We start from the raw sequence: 23,471 nt of genomic DNA, 5'->3' as shown, positions 1-23,471 counted from the left end.
TATGCTATCGCGCTATTTCCGTCTCAACCCGCATTGTAGTCTTTTTCCCAGCTCGGCTGGCGTCGTTCGCCGCCGGAGAACTACAACTCCCAGCACAACGCAAGGAAATCGGTCGCACATCCAGTGGGTGTTGTTGCAATGGTGGCTTTTGCGGGACATTGAATGACTTTGGCTCCATCACGAAAATAACCGGCCTGTCCCCTTTATTCCTAAGGCGCCAACATGGAGGCTCTTATCCCCGTTATAAACAAGCTGCAGGATGTGTTCAACACGGTGGGCGCCGACATTATACAGCTGCCCCAGATAGCAGTAGTCGGGACACAGGTAAGCCTGGTTGTGTGCATTTTATCACATAACGGCTGTCACGCCGGTAAGATAACCTTGTCTTCGCGACATAGGTGCACTCAGGAAGATAGCATTATGGTTAGGGTTGCACCAACCACCGGGAATTAGTCCAGTGCTACATATTCAGACACCAGAATGAAAGACGCGAGGCCACTCAGAGACAGCTGCTACATCTGCTAAAGCCCTGCAGGATATGTGGGCTGCTGCAAACCTCATTTGCAAAGTCTGCCCTGGCAGTGGCAGTAAAATCTATTTTCATCAACTCCAATCACTGCTATTTTAAGAGCAGCATCCACGCACTAAGCTCCGTTGGCTAAAACCAGGTGAATGCTTGAGTTAGGAGGCAGGTGTAATTAGCTGTGATGTCTCTGTCCCCTGGCCATGCTGGTTTTTGCGGTCTTAAACCAGGAAGTAGACGGAGCCTCATCCAACCCATCTGTGCTTTTGTGTCCTCAGAGCAGCGGGAAGAGCTCTGTGCTGGAGAGCCTGGTCGGTAGGGACCTGCTGCCTCGTGGGACCGGCATAGTGACCAGGCGGCCTCTCATCCTCCAGCTGGTCCATGTAGATCCTGGAGATGCCAGGAAAAATGATGACAGCGGTACGTATCAACATCCCTCTGTCCTCATCAGCTTTGCGGAAGAAGGAGTCCACCAAGCAGCACATTGTTCTTTTTTTAAACATACTTCCTATTTTTCATGGCATTGTAGGATGGTTGCATATAATGGAGCGCTGTTTTCACATCCACTCTAGCACGATATTTAGGTCATTGTTTGGTTTTAAAACTCTGTCACTGTTTTTCAAATCATTTGCAGATGCCAGGGTGTGAAAAAGCTCCCTGCCTAATTAAAAAAATAAAGGTGCAGTGTACTGCTGGCTTTTCTATTGGACTGACCTGAATTAGTCTCCTAGTTTTGCTTCCTCCTTCATAAATTTGTTCACAAGACTAGTAATTGTCATCAAGTGTCTGTCCTTGCTTTAGGTTCAACATTAGTGGTGGTCCTTTAGCGTCCTGCTCATCATAGTCTATCCTGTGTTCTACTTTGATGGGGAAAAATGGGGAAAAAAAGTTTTCTTGTACTTCACAGGTAGAGAAGGGGAAGAGTGGGGAAAGTTTCTGCATACAAAAAATAAGGTATGGGTTTGTGTGGCATTAAGTTTTTAATAAACAGTGTTTATCCTGGCTTGTTTTTCTGAAGTGTTTATTTTCCTTTGGCAGATCTACACAGATTTCGATGAAATCAGGCAAGAAATTGAAAATGAAACAGAGCGGATATCAGGGAATAATAAGGTAAGATGTGGCTTGAGCATACAAGGTCCAACTATCTTTTCTGTCCAGGTAACCTTCGTCTTTGCTTGGATTGAAATAGATTTTAGAACTCAAGGAACAGGTTAAAATATTTTCATCAAGCAGCGGGCAACAATCCACATAATTTCAAGCATTGCTGGGTGTTTATCTTACAGGAAAGGGATGCTTAGCTCCCTGACATAAATGTGAGATGAATAGAGAAACAAAAGCAAACAGATACTGAGCAATGTCAGATACAACAACAAAAATGCAAAACAGCCGTGATTCATTTATATCATTATCATCATCCATGTTGACAGGACTTTGAACATCATTTAAGCTGTTAACTGAAAAATAATTTGTCCCACTACAGGGAATCAGTGATGAACCCATTCATCTGAAGATTTTCTCTCCTCACGTTGTCAACCTCACACTGGTGGATCTTCCAGGAATCACTAAGGTAACACATGCTGCGCCTCCTCCTCCCCAATACAAGGAATTGATCAACTAACCAATAATAAAAACCCATAAAAATCACAATTCACCAGTTATTTCTGGTCACGTGTTAGTTTCCCCGTCTGGTTGATGCCTTTGCAGGTTTGATATTTATAGACTGCTAGGAATTATCAACTCAGTCTTCTTGCTGCTAAACCATGTGCTGTCAAAGTCCAAGTGTGTACAGGCCTTGACTTCAGTCTCATTAGTTTCTTCCCTCTGGGTGAACATGCTGTTAATTTGATACCCACCCGCCCAGCAACCCCACACCCCCGCTGAAGTTCCGAATGAATCAAATTGTCCCACTGTGCCTTTTCCTTTAATTGGTATTGTTCTCTTCAGGTGCCCGTAGGGGATCAGCCTAAGGACATTGAGGTTCAGATAAGAGATCTAATCTTGAAGCACATCTCCAACCCCAACTCCATCATCCTGGCTGTCACGGCTGCCAACACAGACATGGCCACCTCGGAGGCTCTCAAGGTGGCCCGGGAGGTCGACCCTGATGGTAACAAAAGCTAGTAAGAAGGAAGTTTAATTAGATAGTAAATGCTGAAGAGACAAGTGTGAGAGATTTTTGTGATTCACCAGGAAGGAGGACACTGGCTGTGGTGACCAAGCTGGACCTAATGGATGCTGGAACTGATGCTATGGATGTTCTGATGGGCAGAGTCATACCTGTCAAACTGGGCCTCATTGGAGTGGTCAACAGGTCTGAGCAGTTTACTTTATTGGATATACTATGAAACCAGCCTATCCATTAGTCATAGAGATGCGTGGGCACTAATATAGAGGAAAAGCACGGTAGTGTGGTTTCATACATGTTTTATGCTAGTATATTATTAGGAACTCTATATTGATCTATCACTGGTTTATTTTCAATACTGTCAGTTCTGATTAAATGGCACTATCATTTTTTTTATGCAGTTCAATGTGATGAACATCAAAATATGATGAAATATCAAATCAGAGATCATATTTCATGTACTCATGTATTTTTATTTTTCTTAGTGCCCAGCACTAAATGTCATGTTGTGTTGTTGAATTTGAACTTGTAGGAGCCAGTTGGACATCAACAATAAAAAATCTGTGGCTGATGCCATTCGGGACGAACATGGATTCCTGCAGAAGAAGTATCCATCTCTTGCCAACAGAAATGGAACCAAATACTTGGCCAGGACCCTTAATAGGTAAACAGCCCTGTGCTTCAAGCAATGCAACCGCTTTTTTTTTTTTTTACATAAAAGTTAAATTAAAATAAAAATATACATTTCAACTTTATATTTCTTTAATTTTATTTCACTACTTAAATTTTGCCAGCCCATTTCATATTAATTCTCAAAGAGTTATCTGTCAGAAAAGAACAGATCTGTAAAGTCATTTTCAGTCAAAGGATAAATATAAATAAAACATTTCTAGAGCAAATTTTTTTTCCCAAAACATTGACGGTGCAGAAAGTAAGGCGTGACATGAATTTATTGTGGAGCTGAACAAAATTTCAAATATAATCATAAAGCATTTTGAGTTCTCATGTTTTTGTTTTTTTTTTTCATGGTAAAGTTTTTTAAATAGTGTTTTTGCTTTGTAATCATGAGGTACTGAGAGTTGCCTGAGGGGAAAAAAATCATTAAATATAAGGCTGCAACATAAAAAAGTGAAGAAAAAGTCTAAATACTGAACTGTCGGACACCTTGAGTAATGTCACTATTGGTATATTGAATGCTCAATGCAGGCCTGACATTAAACAGCCATTAGGGAAATTGATAATGTCTGTTATTCAAACAAAAGACATTCAGCTTGACTATAATTTACATATCTGCATAAAATCCAACCACCCTGCCCTTTTCTGTCATAATGTCAGGTTACTGATGCATCACATCCGAGACTGCCTCCCTGAGCTGAAGACACGGATCAACGTCCTGGCAGCCCAGTACCAGTCACTGCTTAGCAGCTACGGAGAACCTGTTGAAGACCAAAGTGCCACGTTGCTCCAGCTCATCACCAAGTTCGCCACAGAGTACTGCAACACCATCGAGGGCACAGCCAAATACATCGAGACGGCAGAACTGTGAGTACCGGTGCTTCTCCACTGCTCGGCCACATGGTGATGCTGTTGATCCAGAGCATGGAAAATGAGCAAAACAACCGCATTGGTTTCATCATTTAATATGACACAACTTGTAAGTTGAAGCACGCACAGCCTCTGTGAAGGAAGAGCTGACAGGAGAGAGGGCCACGGGGTTCACATCACAGCTAATATCCCCCTGCTGCTGTTTTTCAGGTGCGGTGGAGCCAGAATTTGTTACATATTCCATGAGACTTTTGGCAGAACATTGGAGTCAGTGGATCCTCTGGGAGGACTCAGCACCATAGATATCCTAACAGCCATAAGGAACGCAACAGTGAGTGCTGCTGCATTAGCTCATAAATGTGACATCATTAGTGTTACTGCAGCTTCTCCTCTCATCTTTGTGAGCCATTGCAAAACAATAAAATGTGCCATTTTCTTTAAGCTGCAGCCCATTCAAGTTCTTTTGTTTTTTGTTCTTTTAACACAAACATTCAACAATGTGCTCAGTGTGAATGCTAACCTGCCAACCCCCCCCCCACAAACAGGGTCCGCGTCCATCACTGTTTGTGCCTGAGGTTTCCTTTGAGCTGCTGGTGAAGAAGCAGGTGAAACGCCTGGAGGAGCCCAGTCTGCGCTGTGTGGAGCTGGTCCACGAGGAGATGCAGAGGATCATCCAGCACTGCAGTAACTACAGCACACAGGTACCAAACTCTGTTCACAATTCTTTCTGTCAAAGGAGGGAACACTTGCATTTATCTTCCCCTCACGCAAAAACATTTATACTCAGTGTTTTGTCCTCCAGGAGCTGCAGAGGTTCCCTAAGCTTCACGAGGCCATTGTGGAAGTGGTGACCTCCCTCCTGAGGAAGAGGCTGCCAATCACCAACGAGATGGTACTGTTCATACTCTGCTGTCAACATCCACCCACAGCCACTCTGTTTCAACAAGAGGTTGAACCTATTGATGGCTTAAACTGTCAATCTCTCCTCTTATAGGTCCACAACCTTGTTGCAATTGAGCTAGCCTACATCAACACTAAACATCCAGACTTTGCAGATGCATGCGGGGTCTTGAATAACAATATAGAGGTCAGTGCTCACAATGAATTCCCAAAATACAAATATTTCAATGGTAGAATAAATACATACAAACCAGAGAAATTATTATTATTATTATTGCTACTGTTATTGTTATTATTGTTGAAGTCTAGGTTATCTTGCCAAAACCTTGCAACCTTAGCAGCATCTGTTTTTATGTGTTTAGGAGCAGAGGAGAAACAGGATGAGAGAGCTGCCCACTGCAGTGCCCAGGGATAAGGTAAAAAATAAAATACAATAACAGAAGCCCATGTGTTCTAATATTTGCAGTGTTCAGAGTACAAAGGGGGTTTTTGCAGTGTTAATCACTCGTAGCACCACAGGATGAGGATCTGAGAACCAAATGCTTCGGATAATTTCCATCAAGGAATTTTATCCCACATCTCCTCTCTCCTCCTCAGAGCATCTCCTCTCCTTTCCTAAAATGAATTTTGACAGCCAGCCTCCTTTCCTCTGTCTTTCCACATTTCGTCTCAGCGTTTTGTTTTTATTTTTCTTTTCCTTCTCACTCTCTCTCTCTTTCTCTCTCCATTCCCGCTCTCATATTCCTGCTAGTCTGTTGGCAAAGGCCCGCCTGGCCCAACTGTGGTTTCTGGCGAGCCCCCCACGTCTGGAGCAGACATGGACAGTGCCAAGGTGGGCACGTACGCAGCTCGCTGGCTCTGTGCCTGACTGGTTGTGTGGCTGCTGGTGGAGCATGGATGGATGAATGGATGAATGGATGGGTGGATGGGTTAATGGATAGGCATGGGCTACTGGCATGCACCTCGATCTTTGTCTGCTGATGCGCTCTTGGTTTGCTCTCCCCAGCGTGTGTGGACTTGCACTAACAATCGTTGCATTTTCTGCAGTCTTTCTCCAATGCTGGCCCACCTGTCTCACAGAAACTGCCCTCTAGCACCCTCTTTCCCTTTCCAATGTTTTAATACTTTTGTTGTTGTCTTTTGCTCTTTCTACTTGTGTGCCAGATAAAATTCTTCCTTTGTGCACCATTTGTCTTAGCCTTTTTGGGCTTTCAGTGCATATTCTAGAATCACAGCAGGTGTTGATGCTCCCCAGTGTGAAGTGTTTAGCTTCAACTTAGTTGAATCTTTGTATGTACATGCCAGTTCTATTTGTGATTGCAGTATTGCTTACATGTGTGAGTGTGTGAGTGAGACCCAGTAAAAGTTTATATCTCCATACCCTAACCATCCTCCTCCTGTGGGCCCTGATGACAGGCAAAGGGTGCTGTTGTGATGATGGTTCATTTGTCTCAGTGTTTCATCTCCTTTTGGTTCCTCAGGCCCCTGCAGCAGGACCCCAGGGTGAACAGGATGGTACGGGAAACTGGAGGGGAATGCTGAAGAAAGGCGAAGAAGCCCCAGGCTCTGGACCTGGAAGCCCCCTTAAAGGAGCTGTCAATCTACTTGATGTGGTATCCAAAACATTAGCATGCTCCAGTCTGAAGATAATTTTTTTTTTTTTTTTTTTTTGTGACCAACTGTTTGAGACACTCTACTTTCTTCCTCCAGCCTGTGCCAGTAGCCAGGAAGCTGTCATCACGTGAGCAGCGGGACTGTGAAGTAATTGAACGCCTCATCAAATCTTACTTCCTCATCGTCCGCAAGAATATCCAGGACAGGTAAGCTGACCGACCCCGGTCATTTTAAAAATGTAGCATGTTAGTAAGAACAAATGGGCTAACCATATTTTTTTTATAGTTTTTAACTTAATTTGAAGTCTTCTTTTAGCTCCTATCAAATAAATGAATGTAACACTTACCATATTTTGAGGGTTTAGGGTTCCTTTGAGCTCAGTGGGGTTGCATACCCTGTATTTAGCTTGTATTTAACTCAATTCGATACTTCTTCAGGCATGGCCATCTGGTGGGTCAAACTTGAGCCCTTCCATCTGGGGGACAACACAATCACCAGGCTATCTTGTTGTCTTGTTCTCAACCATCTGTTCAGCTCGATTCCTCTTTCCCACTATCTGCCGCAGTGTGCCGAAGGCAGTGATGCACTTCCTGGTCAACCATGTGAAGGACAGCCTCCAGAGCGAGCTTGTTGGCCAGCTGTATAAATCTGGCCTCCTCAATGATCTGCTGACTGAGTCAGAGGATATGGCCCAGCGGCGCAAGGAGGCTGCAGACATGCTACAGGTAACACACTCCACCATGTAGTATATAGTTATTCCTGATGGCCTGAAGCTCTGTGATCCATACCAGGTTTTTTTTTTTTTTTTTTTCCTTCCTTGTATGCAGGCGTTGCAGAAAGCCAGCCAGGTGATTGCTGAGATCCGAGAAACACATCTGTGGTGAAAACTAAACAGAGGAAGCTGATCTGCTATCTCATCGCCATACCCAAAGGATGATGCTCCACGGATTCATGTCTGGACTTGAAGTTTTGGATTTGCAACCATGAAAATGCACTGTTCTGATCCCTGCTACAACGTACAGTAGGTATCATTTTGGCTTATGAGCTATCTAAGAGAAATTTAACTTACTTAAAATGCATAATGCTGAACTGATCATAGAAGAACGCTTTGCCTCTGTTAACGAAGGGACAACGTAAGACTTTAGACGCTATAGTTGCCGCCTACTAAGAGTTCAGCCAAAGGCAAAGTACTTTTCATTTTTGACAGACTGTGGCTAACCAGTATGGAAACAGATTTGAAATGGAAGCTTTGATGGCATTTTGGCAGCTCCGCATTGCATTATGAAAATGTTTTGGCACTAGGTTTATAAAGAAAAACTGAAGACTATCATACAGTCCGCCATCGGTAATCTCTTCATTTAGCAGTAGTTGTCCTGTGTTAGAGCCCATGGAGCGTCAGAGGTCATAGTGTAAAAATACAGCAGGGATTGGTTCACTGAATTACTTCACAAACCTAACGCCACTTGACCTGCAGCAAACAGTAGTTGTTTTACCTGTGTACATACGCCATCACTATATATATTTTTTTTTCTTTGGTTTTTTTTTTTTTTGCACTGTTGTCACCACACTGTACTGTATAGAGGCCACCAACTTGATACTGTATTGCCAAAACCTTTATTTATTAATCTGTTATTTAAGTGTGTGGATAGTGTTATGAGCACTCCTGCAGTCTGCTGTGGTAGGTCAAGTAATTGTTTACATATCGCTGCCTACATGTGAAATTTATGGTGCACTGTGGTTCTCTGTGTATGGTTCCCAAAAGAAAGAATAAATAGAGGTATTTTATTGCCACTGCAGTGATTTTGATTTTTATATGTGGGAGGTGAGACGATTAAAGCATAAACCACACTAACGGGCTCTACGTGACGCCAAATTACAAGTTTCTTTATTGTGTATGTGAAGGCCTCACTCTTTCAGCACTGTGTCTTCGTTGATGTGAACATTAATGTCATCGGATTCAGCAGTGCTGCTCAATTTCAGGCGTCTCCTCTGAGAACTCCAGCAGCGGTTCCCCTCTTATCTCAGCCGGCCCTTGCCCTTCCCTCTTCCTTTGGCACTGTGGAGTCAGACAAGAATCAGCAGTTAAGGCTCTACACATGACTGCACATTAAATAAAGTTTGTTGCTCCAGTTTTCTTTAGGTATTCAGGTGTACCCCTTTCAATCTCAGCATTAGTTAAAGCTATCTATCACAGTCTTGCAATATGGTATGAACATAATTAATGAATAAGCCTTGAAAATAATACAATTTGCATCATATCTTTAAGATGCCTGACTCAGACACTGATGCTGTTTTGAAAAAGGATACATTAAACAAAACAGCCAATAAAAAAAGGAAAAATTGTTTTAAACATACAAATACTAAAAAAAAAAAGGGTTATGATGTTCCAAATTAGATAGTTATTCACTAACAAGTTGAGTTTTGTAGTTAAAATCTCTATTTTGTTTTATAATTAACAGTTTTGCTTCAGATCTATGTGTAAATGGCATAACCTGCCTGCATACAGACAGATTTTTCTTCAAATGTAACATCTCATCAAAACACATTCTCTGGAGTGTTCGTTAAGAAAATTAAGTGAGTGAACTGGAGTGAAGGGGAAGATGAGGAACGACCAAACACCAAAGCATCAAAGTGGGAAAAGCACACAATTTCAAACAGAGCACAGCTGTCAAATCAAGATTTTATCTCAGCACCAGCCTTACCTCTGATCTGCTGTTTTTTGTTTTGTTTTTTTGGCACCTCTGCCAATAAGATCTGATGCAACCACAATATAAATGTACCAGATAATCAACTTGAAAAGCAGAGTGTAATCACTTGCCAGCAAATTAAACACAGATGTCTTACTTTCACTCTGCCTTAAACTTTTATGAACTCAACATTTCAAGAGCCTATATTCGAAGAATGGACTTGCAGATCGACTTACATCTCAAATTTGTCACTGATAGTGATGCATAAAGCACTGAGCGTCTGGGGCTTTGTCATCTCGCAGTACAAATGGCTGATGTGGGAATCCAGCTTGTCTGGTTTTGGGATGTTCGCTCAAACAACTACAGTTTCTCTATTTTACCAACTTCAAAGCTTAAATATAACTGTGCTCAGGACCATAATGTTTTCACCCTGCTTGGACCAAGACAAAGTGAGATGCTGAAGAACTGTACGCAGATATAAATTTTTTACTAAACTATATTAATTATGTTACTCTACAGTATGCTCACAACTCAGCAGAAACTGTGCCATGTTAAATTAAGTAGGTTGATCTAACTAGGCCTTGGGTATAGGACGTGATGCAACAATAACTGAAGATCTGAAAATACTAGATGAACTATTACAATTTTATTTATCTGAAGCAGCTAAATTTTAAACATGTCTTGGATTGTAAGAGCTATAAATTAAATATCAAATTTTGCTTTAAAGAATAGATTGTCAGAAAAATTGACTTCACTACAGACTTCCCGAGGCTCTGCAAATGAGAACTATCTCAATAGTGCATCAGCGTCTTTTAGAGAGAGAGAGAGAGGAAAAAAAAAAGAAAAAGCACTGAGAGACCTCAAATGTGGTTCAAAGGTGGCTGCTACTTACCTCTGGTGGTTCTGAATGCGAGCCTGGAGCAGATTGATCTGTGGGGGACAAACATGGAGGACTGGTTAAAGACACAAACAACAGCAGAGAAACGGCAGACTTTGTGGTCCTAAAGAGCAGAAACAGCCAGGCAAGGCATGATTATATGACTGGCAGACAACTTCATCGGCAAATGGGGACTCACCTCTAGTCTTCCTGACTGAGCTATTAGTCAACTAAATCCCAATACCTTTGGCTACAGAAGTGCAGAATAGCAATCAGGATCTTAGTTGAGACTGTAAAAGACAGCCATGGCTAAGCGGTGAGACACTACGGCAGAATGTGGCTGAGATCAAATGACAGTTTCCAAAAATTGGACAGAAAGTAAGACAACTGAAATGTTCTAGAGACACAAGAATCTAATTTTTCATCAGATTTTGGACAGACACATTAATGGAATGTCTGACATTTTAGATGGCACTTTTTCACTTTGATTGATACTATTCTTATAATAGTCCTCAAAATATGAAGCTACAGTCCGCAGCCTTCTATCATAGCTAAACATAATGACTGGAAATGGGCAAAACAGCTTGGCTTTGCCAAAAAGTAGCCATCACAGTAATCCTTTAATGCAGTATTTACACTATGTAATTCCGATTTAATTTACCAGTAAATGAGCTGACAAATAACGTTTATGTTTGAGTTTCAAATTAGGGACATTTCAGATAAAAACTCAACCAAAAAAAAAAAAAAAAAAAAACACCTATTAAATGTCAACACACCACTGACAAAGTGGCTGCATATCCACTGTTGCTTGAAGTACATCTGAAGAAATTACATATTTATACTTGCACATCGAAATCAGCTAATTGGAGCTGTGCATGGTTCATTTCAATTTATTTATTAATGAAATATGTTCCAAATATGTAACTGGTAAAAAGCTAATTCGGGCTTTTTGTCTGGTGTGACTACAAGGCTAACAGCAGGGGTAACCATCTTACAATAATGTGTGTTTGGGAATGATCCCATGCCGAGCGGGAGGTTTTCCCATTCTGCCAACAATGCATGAAAGCTGCATGAAACTTGGAAATACACACATCTCATGTTTATTCAGAATTGTATTACTTTTAGACAGAGTCACGTTAGCTACTAGCTCCTGTTTTCAGCCTTCATAGCAGACGCAGCTGACTGTGGCTGCTGGCCAAAACTTTAAAATCTCCAGATATGGAAGTAATATAGCTCTTATGGGGCTTTTTTCTCATCTATAGTGGACATTTTAATAGTAAATAGTTGTAAGAGTACAAAATCTTACTTTTGGGAGTTCTCTACCTGGATATCAACCACATGGCAGCTTGTGAAAGCTCCCTCCCTCATCAAGACAACCCACCACCTTCACCTTTGTTTCTGTAGCCAGAGTCTCGCTTTGTGACCCGTCAGCACACGGACAGCAAAACTGCATAAACAACCAGGAGGTTCGCTTGTCCTCATTAAGAGTTACTCACAATTTCTGCTGCTCATTGATTCTGGTCTGGAGCACATTGATCTGGAAGTCGGGTCACATTCATTTTAGATAGATGCCCTGAGGATAACCTTGCATTAGAAGCGGAGGAGTTTCATCTTACATATTCTAGGGGTTTTTTTCTGGACTGAAGGCTGTGCAATTTGCAACATTGGTCTTTATCATTTTATCCCATGTACAAAATTAAAATAACATAAATCAAGATAAACTGAAACGTTGCTATGCTAGCTTTCTACTGATTTAGTGTAACTTTTTGATTTAAATATATGAAGAACTGCCTCCTAAAAAACTGTATAAACACCATGATGTAAGTGACAAATATATTTCCTTATTTGCGGTGAATCATGTGGGAAGAATGTATCGAAATGGAGCTGAAATATGAAGACAGTTATCTTAGCTTAGAATAGAGATGGGAATCAGCTTGGTTCTGTGCAAAGGTAACATTATCAGCCTCTAATCTCTGGCTCATTTAACATTCATTCAATTCATTTGACAGAGCCCATCGAACTTTACCCAGTCTTTGCTAAGCTAACAGACTGAAGCTTCAGATTTATTTTACAGACCTGAGAATACTTCCCCAAAGGTCAAGCCTTTATAAATATTTCCCCACACTTCTAACCAGACTGGGTCAACTCTAACACTGACACTGTAGCTTGTGCCGTGAAACTGCACATGTGAATATCATTTCTTTCCAATCTGGACACGGACATTCCTAGGGCAAAGTACTTACATCATATTTCTGCCTCTTCAGCGTCTCAATAAGGTCAAACTTCTCAGCCTCCAACGTCATCAGCCATTGCCACAGCTCACTGGCTTTCTCCCTGTGGAGCAAAAAACAGGGGACGTTAAGAGACAGAAAATCTGAAAAGGCCTTGACACACCGGGAATAGGAGGCTGATGACTGTTGAAACACAATTAAAATTACCCACACGAGTTTTTACATGTCTGTATAACAATAGCTGCTTCGTAAAATCTTTGTCCTTACTTGAGTTTGTCCTCATTGAGATGGTCGACGTTGAGAGGCTTCCTCCTCTCAGCCAGGATCTTCCTTTTCTTCTCCCTCTCTGTCTGCTTCTTAGCTCCTCTCTTACCATCTTGCTAGATGGAGGAATGTAAAGGATAAAAGAGAACATGACAGAGAGGAGCCAAATTTGCATTAAAACTAAGCAGGAAACTCAAATATATATGCTCTTATGTGCAATGACTGACCCTCTGTTGGACGCTACTAAACTGCTGAGTCATGTTTGTAAGAGCTTTCTTCTTCTTGGCATCCTCATCCAACTTCTTTCGTGCCTCCTCCTGCTCCTTCCGCTCCCTTTCTTCCTGCAAGAGGAAGAAGGGAGGGGGGAGGGAAAAAAAAAAACTCAGTTGTTCACCTGTTCACCTTCAGTGAACTTAAACATTTCTGTAGCTGCAAGAAAAAATACATGTTTTCTCTCCCAATAGTCTCCACTTGATTTCAAGTTTTACCTCCATTTATTGATTGAATTGGCACTTGGGGAGAGTGGAAAAAGCTGCAGCCAGTGACATATCGTTTGTCAGAGTTAGTGCCACTCATTCAATTTGTGCACAGCAATTTTTCCTAAGATAATTTAAACCAATGCTTCTGGTGTTTCAGTTGCAAACTTCAATTGTGTGTTGCTTATCACAACAACAAGACAATCAACAAACTCTTTCGAAGAGTCGCAGCTTATAAAACCGAAACAATGCGCTCAAATTATAGCTGAGAAGAACTGGAGGGTTTGATTATAGTTCTCCTTCTTTCATAATTTAGCAGTTTGGTCTGTTGTTATGATAAAATAATACCGATTAGTGCAGCTTTAAAGTACGAAGAAAAAAATTCCATCTTACTTGGAATTTCCAGGACTTACATCATTTTTACTCAGCTATCCCAATATAGTGAAAAGATTTATAATAGACATTTTTGTGTGACATCAGTCAACTTGCCACTGGACACTTACATTTTCCAGCTTGGATTTTCTCTGGTCCTTCAGTTAAAAGAAACACAGGCAATAATAGATAGAGCATTCCTTCACAGTTGATTAGAAGCTTTTTTCTGTCACTTCTGAAGCCAAAGAAGATTGCCCATCAGGAGACACATGAGTCCCTAATTGCATGTAGGAAACTAGGTGAAACCTCAGTGTGCCAGTCACTTATCCACTGTGCAGTGCGACATGTCATGAGAAAGAAGAGATGGCTGGGATTACTCACAGCAACACGAGCCTGTCTCTCCTTCTCCTGCTCAGTACGGATCCTCTGTTGTTCAGCTCTCTCAGCACGCCGCTTCTCCTGCTCATCCACATCCACACACAAACACATACGGTGCAATTGTTGGGTGGTGCATCACTTCAGGGAGCCAGCATGCTATCCTGGAGAGAGACTCACAATCCTGTTAACAAGAGCGATGAGCTCCTCCTCGTCCTTCTTCCTCTGAATGAAGTGGGCCTCGATCAAAGAGTGCAGCTCAGTCAGATCCTTCTCCTGACGCTTCTTTTGTATGTCCTGCAGTGTCACACACACACACACACACACAGTGATGTATTTTACTCCATGCATCCATTTCTGAAAATTTTTACTGAAGACTAAACTTAAACATCCTGTCCTAAACCATGAACTATCAACAAAATCTACAAGTACCAAAGACAGACTTCCACTTGCAGACCCGTACAGAGCACAACTCCAAACAAATATTTACTTTAAAATATTATCAAGTATACATAATAGGAGTGAAGCACTAACTTGAACCTTTAGTTCAATTTATGTTGTTTTTTAAACACTCTAGGAATACATAAACATAACACCACATGGAGTTGATAATTAGCTCAGTCAGCACTAGACTTTATCTTAAAATAAACACAAAATAACAACAAAACCACGATGTCAACAATATTTCCATAGACTGATGGTCAGATTGAGCTAATTTCAAAATGGCGGCGGGTGTTTCCACCTGAAGCTGTTAGCCAACATGGCGGCCGTCAACATACTTCACCTGTTGTCGTTAGCAGAAGCCATGCAGCTTCTCAGTGCCAGCAAAGTTTCTGTCCGACACAAAATCCAAAAATGTTCCCACACCGGCGGCCGAAACGCTGCTGCCCATCCCCCTCCGCCATTTCTGGGCCAGACAAGCTCCACCTGCCTCCGTCACCTCAATAAAATGCTCATAAAATACGACCATCTTAAAAGAAAATCTGATTTTGAAGTGACATCGCGTCCTATCTATCGCCAACTTTTGTGATCAGTATCACAAATGAATCCGCTTTGTTATGTTACATGTAATTCTCATTCTGCTTATTGTTCCGCTGCAATTAACGCGCCGACGTCGATCAACACTTCCGCACTTTGATTCCGGGTTACGTTTTTCTTCCATTGATGATTACTTTGCTTGTTTGTGGGTGATTCGTTTTGAAAGCAGAATTGTTATCAATAAATCCATGCTTTAATAAAGATTGGCGGAATATGTTTTGCAGTTTGTCGCGCCCCTCCTGTAATGTCTCTATTTCTATTCCTAATTTCTTATTTATTTATTAATTTTTTAATGAACCATTTCGCCCCTAATATATAAACAAACGTGTTTCCTTTTGGAGCCAAAATCCGCTTGAGGGCCAGACGGTTTGGGTTTGCCTCCCTATAAATACCGTCACGACAGAATATATAGGCACTAAAATGAATGAATGAATGTTGGTATAGATGAGAAACATGGGGTAATGGCAATCTTGTCTCTATAAAAGGGTTAAAAACATCCCTATTTCATTTTCATTGCACTGACTGGAAACAGTGTAATGTCAACTTACTCTGCTCCCAGTATTTGTGGTGATATTGATGAATATTTACATGATATTCTCCAAAATACATCTGTGACTTAGAAAGAAAATCCCATTCTTGAACTCACATCAAAGTCGACTTTTTCTCCCTCTGGTATCTTTGGCACAGCTATAGCCGGCGCAAACGCCCTAAAACACAACATTGTAAGGTTAGAACAGCAAGAACTTCAATTATCAGACGTGAATGGATTCAAATTCAAATGAGACAAGACTTACTTTGGTTTGGGTTTTAAGTCATCTATTGTTGTAAAAACAAGGGATAATCACAGTTAGGATACAGGGTATATGTCTTCATTTTGCATACAGTGTTATTTATCTTAGTGATTTAGCTTAAGGCTAAAATATTAATATGAACAAACAAATATATTTGTGGTATAAAATTTGCATTTTGCATGTCCAACAGCTTAATGAGGTGACACCACTCACTGACCCTGACTCTCCACTTGCTGAGCGCATGTGAGTGGCAGTTTATTAATGATTGCCTCTCACAAGTGGAACAATAGAAAGCAAACAGACTAAACACACACTTAAAAAGGCATTATGTCTGCAGATAATTACTTGCTGGATTCCGAAGAAGAGACTTAGATCTTGCTGAATAACTATCATGCACTGTCTGTTGCTATTTTATGCAGAATGATGTCCTGTACAATGGCCACATAACAAAACAGCATTTGCACCAGCATACTGAAATTTGATGCACTGAAAAGGGTTCTTGGTATCCCAAAAGCTGTTTTTGAAATACCACTTAGCCTTTACTTTGGCATGGCACCTTCATCTGCAGCTGGAGACTCTATTGCATCAGCAGGTAGAATGCAAATGGGTTTACAATGGCTTTGCAAATGCAGTTTCACTTAGGGACGATATCTGCATTATTCTTGTTCATAAGAGGGAGAAATGGAAAGACTCTGTATGACTTGTCATACTGCATTACTGTGTAAGTACTCTGAGGGTTTCAACTGTGAAAGCTTGGGTTACTCAGGTTTTTATTAAGTGTTTTATCAGAATAGGTATTCAAGTAAGAGGAAAAACGGCAAAGTATGTACACCAGATAAATTCATCTGTAACAGGGGACCGAAAAGTTCATTTTATTATTTTCCACAAATATATCAGTACTCAATCTTGTACAGTCACACCATGCATAAAAGTTTAAACAGAGACATCATATGTTACCTTCCTCTGCAGGCTCTTTGTGTGGGAAATGGGAGCAGACAGTTCATCGGAGACAGCGATCATGATCAGTGGAACAAATGGAGAATAGCTCATCATTCATGGTGGGATTCAGCTTAAATATGTTAATGTCACCTATGCTAAAGCATGCTGAAGTCCGCTGCAAATAATATATATATATATATATATATATATATATATAAGAAGGCTACTGATTATTGTTTCCCAATATAACAGTAGAATAGGGAATTACCGTCAGTGGTGGCTGGAGGTTCTGAGATGTGATCAAGTTTATAAAAAAAAAAAAAAAAAGATTAGACACATTTACATTTAATGCAAGTCTCTAAATAACTAAATACATTACTAGCCTAAACATGAATTTAATGATGAAGTGTTTAAAAAATATTTACATTGAAACATAACAGATGTTTACGAAATGTCAGTAGTCAATTGAAAGATTTACAGTAGTAATAACCATGCAAGTAAACTGTAATTTTTTTAAATCAGAGTGGATGTCACACTTAAAACAAAGTGGATGTCTCATTTTGAAATGAATTCATCAAATACTAACTCAGCAGGCAGCTCTTTGGCAGCAAACCATTGCACTGATTAGTCAATGCTAAACATGTAAAAAAAACTAATATTGATGGGAGGTAAATGAATAGTGAATCGCTAAAAAACAATTGAAAAGATTATTTAATTTTTACTCCCATGTGCAGATGGAATCTCTTTGTAAATAAAATTTTCATTTGCTTTGTACATATTGCACAAGCACTGATTTCTAATATACAACATTCAAAGTTATGTTGGCTCATAGATAAATGAAAAATAGAAGAGTATTACCTTCTACTTCAGGCGCGGCTTCTTCTACATAACAAGAAAGAAGATTAATGGAGCCCAAAACTGTTATTGTTGGCCAAAAGGCATGCTAAAAGATGGCACATTGCCAAACATACACAAGAATAATATCAAAAAAGTATTAAAGGTTACAAAAAAAGTGAGAGGCATTATTTCCAGACAAACCCCCTTTTTCAGTGTCTCTATGACTGAGTGAACAAAATATGGATTAGTGAATCAGTGAGATGCTGGCAAACAGCTTGCAGCTGGGATTTGGTCAAACTGAGTGTTGTGATATTGTCTCTGCTCTGGGGGGGAAAAAAAACCAAAAAGAAAAAAACAATGCGGGTGTCTGCATTCATTCTGAACAAAGCGATCCCAAACAGAGCCTGTGAGCTGTTTATAACTTGATACGTATCAAGGCAGAATCTCAAAAGGAACAAAATGGCTTGATTTTTTTTTTCTGATTGCATCAAGTCAATTAATTATTTGTTTCCAGTGCCAATTAGTGAAATGAGAGAAATCGGTGTATTGATGCCCTCCTGCCATCTAATCTGAGGGTTGTTAGAATATATTTTTTCTCTTTAATCTGCCTTTTTATTTTTTGGATGAAGCAGACAATTTTAGCTGCATTGACCTTGGTTTATCTCTTTGATATCTTATTTGATGTGATTTAACTCAGACATTTGAAAGGAGTCTCAACCTGACACTGACAGAAATTGTTATTTTTCTTTTGGACAGACGCTACTGGCTACTCATTCAACAGCAATGTGCTGTGGTACTTTTGGTCACAATATTAAATCCTTCTTTATTTGACTATAGTTTTGTTTGATCAAGTAACAGCATAAATTAAATATTAGATGTCTGAATTTAATTTTACTTACAGCAATATCATGCAACTTTTGTTAGAATATGAAGACACAGTTGCATGAGAGCAAAAAAAAAGAGGTAAAGATAATTTTGATACAAAATGACAGATCAGAGCTGACAAATCGAGTGTTAATATTCAAAGAGGAAATAGATTCCAGCTAGCCAGGTATGGTTTCCGTCACTGACAGCAAAAACTAACAGCACCAGACATGCTGGAAACAAGACAATGGACACACATGGGAAGCCATGCAGAAGCTTTTACCTTCCTCTTCCTGGGCTTCTACTTCTGAGTGGACATAATTAGGTCAGCTATTCTGGCAGTAGAAGCTTGGAAGTGACATTTTGCTTTCAAAAACAAGGTGAATGCTCTCAAAGCCTTTGCTTACCTTCCTCCCTGAAAATGAAACAAGAAAAGATTTTAACCTTTGGACCAAAAAGTCAAAAATCAGCTGTGCACGTGCAATTTGTAAAACACTGGAGGTTTGTGTAAGATGTAGAGAAAGTACTCACAGTATCTCTTCTTCTACTTCCACTTCCACTTCTTCCACTTCTTCAGACATCTTGGGAGTTAATTACTTGAATTGAAGATTAAAGCAGACAATGAATGCAAACATCAAAAAATCTAGCACCAAACAGGATCTGCAAATGAATTCATTTGTTTTGAGGGAGGAACATAATTTTAAATGCAGCTGTTAAACCAACACAACTTCATTAAAATTCTTCTGGGCTCAATATAATTAGGACTGTACACATTTACTTCTTGCTGTGATTTGTATTTTGGTCTGCCTTCCTGATATTTTTCTCTTTATCTCAACTGGAATGTTTTCTACACGCTCTTGAGATTAATTTTCCCGTAGACAGCTGGATTGTATCACGCCTCTTTTCTTCTCCTTTCAGCGCTTTCATCATTTGTGCAAACAACTAAACCAAAACCTACAAACGAAGAAGAAAAAAGAAGGAGAGAAGAAAAAAACAAAACAGAACAATAAAATTCAGCTACATGCTGGGAGATTGCAGCAATTGTAGAATTTGAAATGATTCCACCATGGGCATTGCAAGTAGAGGCCCAGGGCTTTAAACAGCTCCAGGCCTAATCCTCAGCCATTTCCTCTTGGCACTGATCAAGGCTGCAGGCAGTCGACCGGAGTCTGAACAGCACTGAATCCACCAAGACTACAAGAGTTCTTCAGAGATGCCCTGGCATTTGTGAAGCCACGCATATTGTATTGGCTTTGATACGTAAACAATTTTCCAGGTGCTCAAAGAGCTTTGAAGAGGTATGCTGCAAAAAGAAAAATGTCCGCCATAACATTTCAATGCGGTCTCAAAACCTCAAGTTTACTTGATATGTTGAAGGGGTCATTCAAATTTTGCACAGTGAGAACAGTGTGTGACTCTGGAAGAAGCTCTACTCGACTCTGGGTGTTTGTGAGTTCAGGACATTCTACATTTTATAGATTTGCATTATGGAAATTTAAGATACAGTGTTTTGTTTTCCCTCAGGGTTATATGAAATTAAGATTAATTCACCTCTTGCATGTGGAGTCCAGGCCAAAGAGGAACTTTTTTTTTATTATGGATTATAAGATTTAGATTAGATTCAACTTTTTTAACCTCTGGACAGAGCTTGGCAAGCTGTTTCCATATTACACTGTATCATTATATAAAAAAAACAACGCTGGGTTGTTTAAGGCCAAGGTTACAGAAATGAATTTAATAAGGCTGTGGTCTCATGTGGTTCCTTACATATCAGAATATGATTGTGGACAACAGTTGCTTGGACCACGTATTTGCCACATGGTTATAAATCACAAGATCATAAAAACTGGTGTCAGTGGGGCTGAGCGTTGGGGAGAGAGAGCAAGGGTCTATTTTTAAGAATAATAGAGCTTGCTTTTGAACAGGTGTGGAGACACTCCTCCAGACAATGGGCTTGGCCCACCTCAACGTACTCAGTAAACCAGGACCCACATTCAGAAAGGCTATTTTTGTCATTGCACTCTCATCAGCTGCTGGTTGGGGGAACATTTTTATAACAATGTCCTTAAGGACTTTGTCTTACTCCTTGGACACGTTCTCCACTAATGAAAGAAGTTTTTTATGGTAATAAAAAGGAACATGTTTTGTGTACATGTTCAATGGATGATGTTGGGATAAAGAAAATTAGTTCCACCCTCCCTCATCCTCCTCCCTGGCTACAATCCAAGCTTTTTTCTCCACATGTCATTTCAACGGGCCAGCTGCACATTCAATCTCTGCATGCCATATTTACACCTTTCCTGTATAAGGTTACTGTCCAAAGCCATGCTCCTGTTTAAATTCTGCTACATCTCTGCTCAAATTCAAACACTGCGGTACTTGAAGTCCCAGTGTGGTTGTTACTTGTGTCATCAGATTGAGCAGTTTACGTCAAAAGATGAGGAAAGTGAGCACAACTGGGAAAGGCAGAAGAGAAATAGACAAATACCATCTGGCTGAAGAAAAGCAGCGACTGGAAAACCAAAAAGAATTCACAGTATGTGTATGAGGGCTGCCATGGTTGGGGTATTAAATGTGTATTTGCTTTAATGGTTGTGGTCAGTCCCTGTCTGGCTGAAATTGTGGAATAACACAATCTGACAGTGGCAGGAATGTTGCGGGTGCTGGTCTAGGCATTAGGCAGAATTAAGTCAAAAGCCCAAAGCATGCTACCAACACTGCAGTCCCAGGGGCGAGCTTAGCACCTTCTCCAGCAGCATATGCACCGCTCAGATCAGAATACATCAAAGAAAAGCCATCATAAAATCTTAAAGAGTCTACTTAGGCAACGTCTGGGCCAATTCAATTCAGCATTCATGGTTTTGTATGAGTGAACAGCAAGATGTTAGATCACGCTGAGGGGTTTTATGGATTACATTCAGTGCAGCTCACCAAGAGAGGTTTTTGTTGAATCGATTCAAGACTTAGAAGAAAAACTGAAACATTTTCTTTAGAAATTTCAAAATATGAACAGCACATGAAACCAAGCTTAACAGCAATTAGTGGTAGATGTTACGGACACTTTTAGGTCATGATCGTGCTCTTACCTTCTGTGTATATCTCTGAGGAAGGAATGGGATTAGCAGCAAGTTCAGGTTAGTCTTATTCGTTCACATCCAGACAGAGACAGGTCCAATCACCCACCCAACTAAAAAGTATACTTAATACAGCCTTGTGTGTCATGTGACCACATATCTTTTGTCTGACTGGTTAGGTTGTCAGTTCTATTGTTGGAGGCAGAAAGATGAGTTACACCTGGGGAGGAATGCTCCCTTCAAGTGCTCCTCGTGATCAACTCCAATCAAGGCCAGAAACGGATGCATGAATTCCAACTTGGTCTACTTCAAATGACTATTTACTTGGATATAAAATTGGTGTTGCGATGTGTTTTTTTCCCCCCCAAATGTCTCTAAAAACATCAATACAGGACAGCTTTTTGCTTCTGGGGCAAATAAAAATTGTAGAAACAGGATATAGCAGAGTTTTCCCTTCAACCAACCTCTGCCAACAGCTCACTGACACTAAAGAGATATCACACTCTGGCCACTTGATAATGATAAAATTATCCACTCAAGCCAACACAGTTTGCCATACAAAAACAACAACATACATTTACTGACGGCACTCGAAGGCAGCGCATGAGGGTTTGACACTGACTCTGTCCATATGTCACCTGTAATCATGACAACACCTTCTGTTAGCGTAGACATATACAGTATATAATGTAGTCTAAGGGAAAGAAGGGAGTTATGTAGTGAAACCCAACAATTTGGAATACCTCAATGTCTTTATTGCTGTTGTTGAGTCAAGGGTACAATGTTTAAAACATCCATCCAGTTGGAAACTGCCCACTAGTATGACATTGGGAGTGTTTAGGTAGACTACAGATGGTGTGTTTTGCATAGGCTTATCTCCATACAAACAACAAGTGTCTGGTTAAACATGAAAACAAAAGAATTAAAAAGAGGAAAAGGCTGTAGAAAAAAACCCCAAAACAAACATACGGCAGCATGAAACTAAAATATTAAAAACATAAATGTCACATTACATCACACTTAAAAATATTTTGGTCAAGCTCCCCTGCTCTTTTCAGGAGCCATGGAATGTGATTGTCAGACTTTTGAGCAGTAACGTGGATCAATTGTAATGCCCTGCCAAACCATTCGTATCCTTGTCGAAGCTTGTGCCGCGCAAATACTTAAGGTGAATGCGCTAGTTAAGACCATGTTAGTGAAAAATAAACATGAAAATCACAAGTTTTAATATCATACTGAGTGCTTTGAGGCTTGTATGTACTGTACCTCAGCTGTCATAAATGTTGTCATTGCAATCATAAGGCCAGAAGAGTTACATAGTGGTAAATATCCTTGTACTGTACTAGTATGTTGCTATATACTAAGGCACCCTGATTTTACTTTGTATGCCCTCAATTAGAAAACGATCGCTGAGCATAAGAGTGTGCATAGAGGCAAAAAAAGAAGTAAAAGGTAGATTAAAAAAAAAAAAAAAAGAGGCTGGTTGCCAATGTCCTACATTATAAAACCTACAGCTTCGAAACGGTGAAGGCACCTGGTGCCCCTGCTGTTTCAGAGGAATGTCTTAAGATTTTCAGTTGATCAAACTTATAAAAGCTACAAAAACAGCGAGAAGTGAAAGAGACAAAACACATTAAAACATAAATAAAATGGCATAAGGGATAATAAAAGTCATAATGGCCTTCTGAATATTCAACACTCCTATCACCTCCAAAATTAACTGTCTGTTGGTGAATAGTTTCAGGATACAAAAAAAAAAAAAAAAAGCAACAATACCTTTTGTTAGGAGTATAAAGATGTTATACATGATACAGTATGATAGGTCATATTCAAAACATCACATGTGCTAACATATATTACTCAGACCAATGCTGCACTATTGGTAAGACATAATAAAAGTGAAATCATCTAAATTCTAGAAGTGCTTATATGTCTATCC

The 23,471-nt window shown here is 40.1% G+C and overlaps 2 protein-coding genes across 4 annotated transcripts; one reads left to right on the top strand and one right to left on the bottom strand.

Annotated features, from left to right (window-relative positions):
• The first annotated feature begins 109 nt into the window (after positions 1–109).
• LOC115036973 (dynamin-1-like protein) lies at positions 110–8,567 on the top strand. Of its 2 annotated transcripts, XM_029495412.1 has the most exons (19): positions 110–324; positions 802–943; positions 1,431–1,477; positions 1,562–1,633; positions 2,004–2,090; positions 2,468–2,630; positions 2,714–2,834; positions 3,181–3,312; positions 3,984–4,190; positions 4,404–4,524; positions 4,739–4,894; positions 4,996–5,085; positions 5,188–5,280; positions 5,456–5,509; positions 5,845–5,925; positions 6,575–6,706; positions 6,804–6,913; positions 7,273–7,432; positions 7,535–8,567. In XM_029495412.1, the coding sequence occupies exons 1-19, from the start codon at positions 223–225 to the stop codon at positions 7,589–7,591; spliced, it is 2,127 nt and encodes a 708-aa protein (XP_029351272.1). In that variant the 5' UTR covers positions 110–222; the 3' UTR covers positions 7,592–8,567. The 2 variants fall into 2 exon arrangements, with proteins under 2 accessions (XP_029351272.1, XP_029351273.1); XM_029495413.1 differs by lacking the exon at positions 5,845–5,925 and having other exon boundaries at positions 802–947; positions 1,435–1,477.
• tnnt2e (troponin T2e, cardiac) lies at positions 8,319–21,593 on the bottom strand. Of its 2 annotated transcripts, none has more exons than XM_029495415.1 (15): positions 21,545–21,593; positions 18,990–19,054; positions 18,866–18,873; positions 17,616–17,639; positions 17,026–17,046; positions 16,776–16,790; positions 15,822–15,843; positions 15,674–15,734; positions 14,170–14,286; positions 13,996–14,073; positions 12,994–13,107; positions 12,770–12,882; positions 12,515–12,605; positions 10,287–10,324; positions 8,319–8,763 (listed from the first exon to the last, which is right to left on the bottom strand). In XM_029495415.1, exons 2-15 carry the CDS (start codon positions 19,037–19,039, stop codon positions 8,724–8,726), a joined length of 792 nt encoding a protein of 263 aa, XP_029351275.1. In that variant the 5' UTR covers positions 19,040–19,054; positions 21,545–21,593; the 3' UTR covers positions 8,319–8,723. The 2 variants fall into 2 exon arrangements, with proteins under 2 accessions (XP_029351275.1, XP_029351274.1); XM_029495414.1 differs by lacking the exon at positions 21,545–21,593 and adding an exon at positions 18,742–18,765 and having other exon boundaries at positions 18,990–19,048.
• Between the last annotated feature and the right edge of the window lie 1,878 nt (positions 21,594–23,471).

This window comes from Echeneis naucrates, chromosome 23, assembly GCF_900963305.1.
Source record: "Echeneis naucrates chromosome 23, fEcheNa1.1, whole genome shotgun sequence".
Classification (NCBI taxonomy): domain Eukaryota; kingdom Metazoa; phylum Chordata; class Actinopteri; order Carangiformes; family Echeneidae; genus Echeneis; species Echeneis naucrates.
Note: the sequence above shows the minus strand (reverse complement) of the source record. Positions and strands in the feature narration are given on the sequence as shown.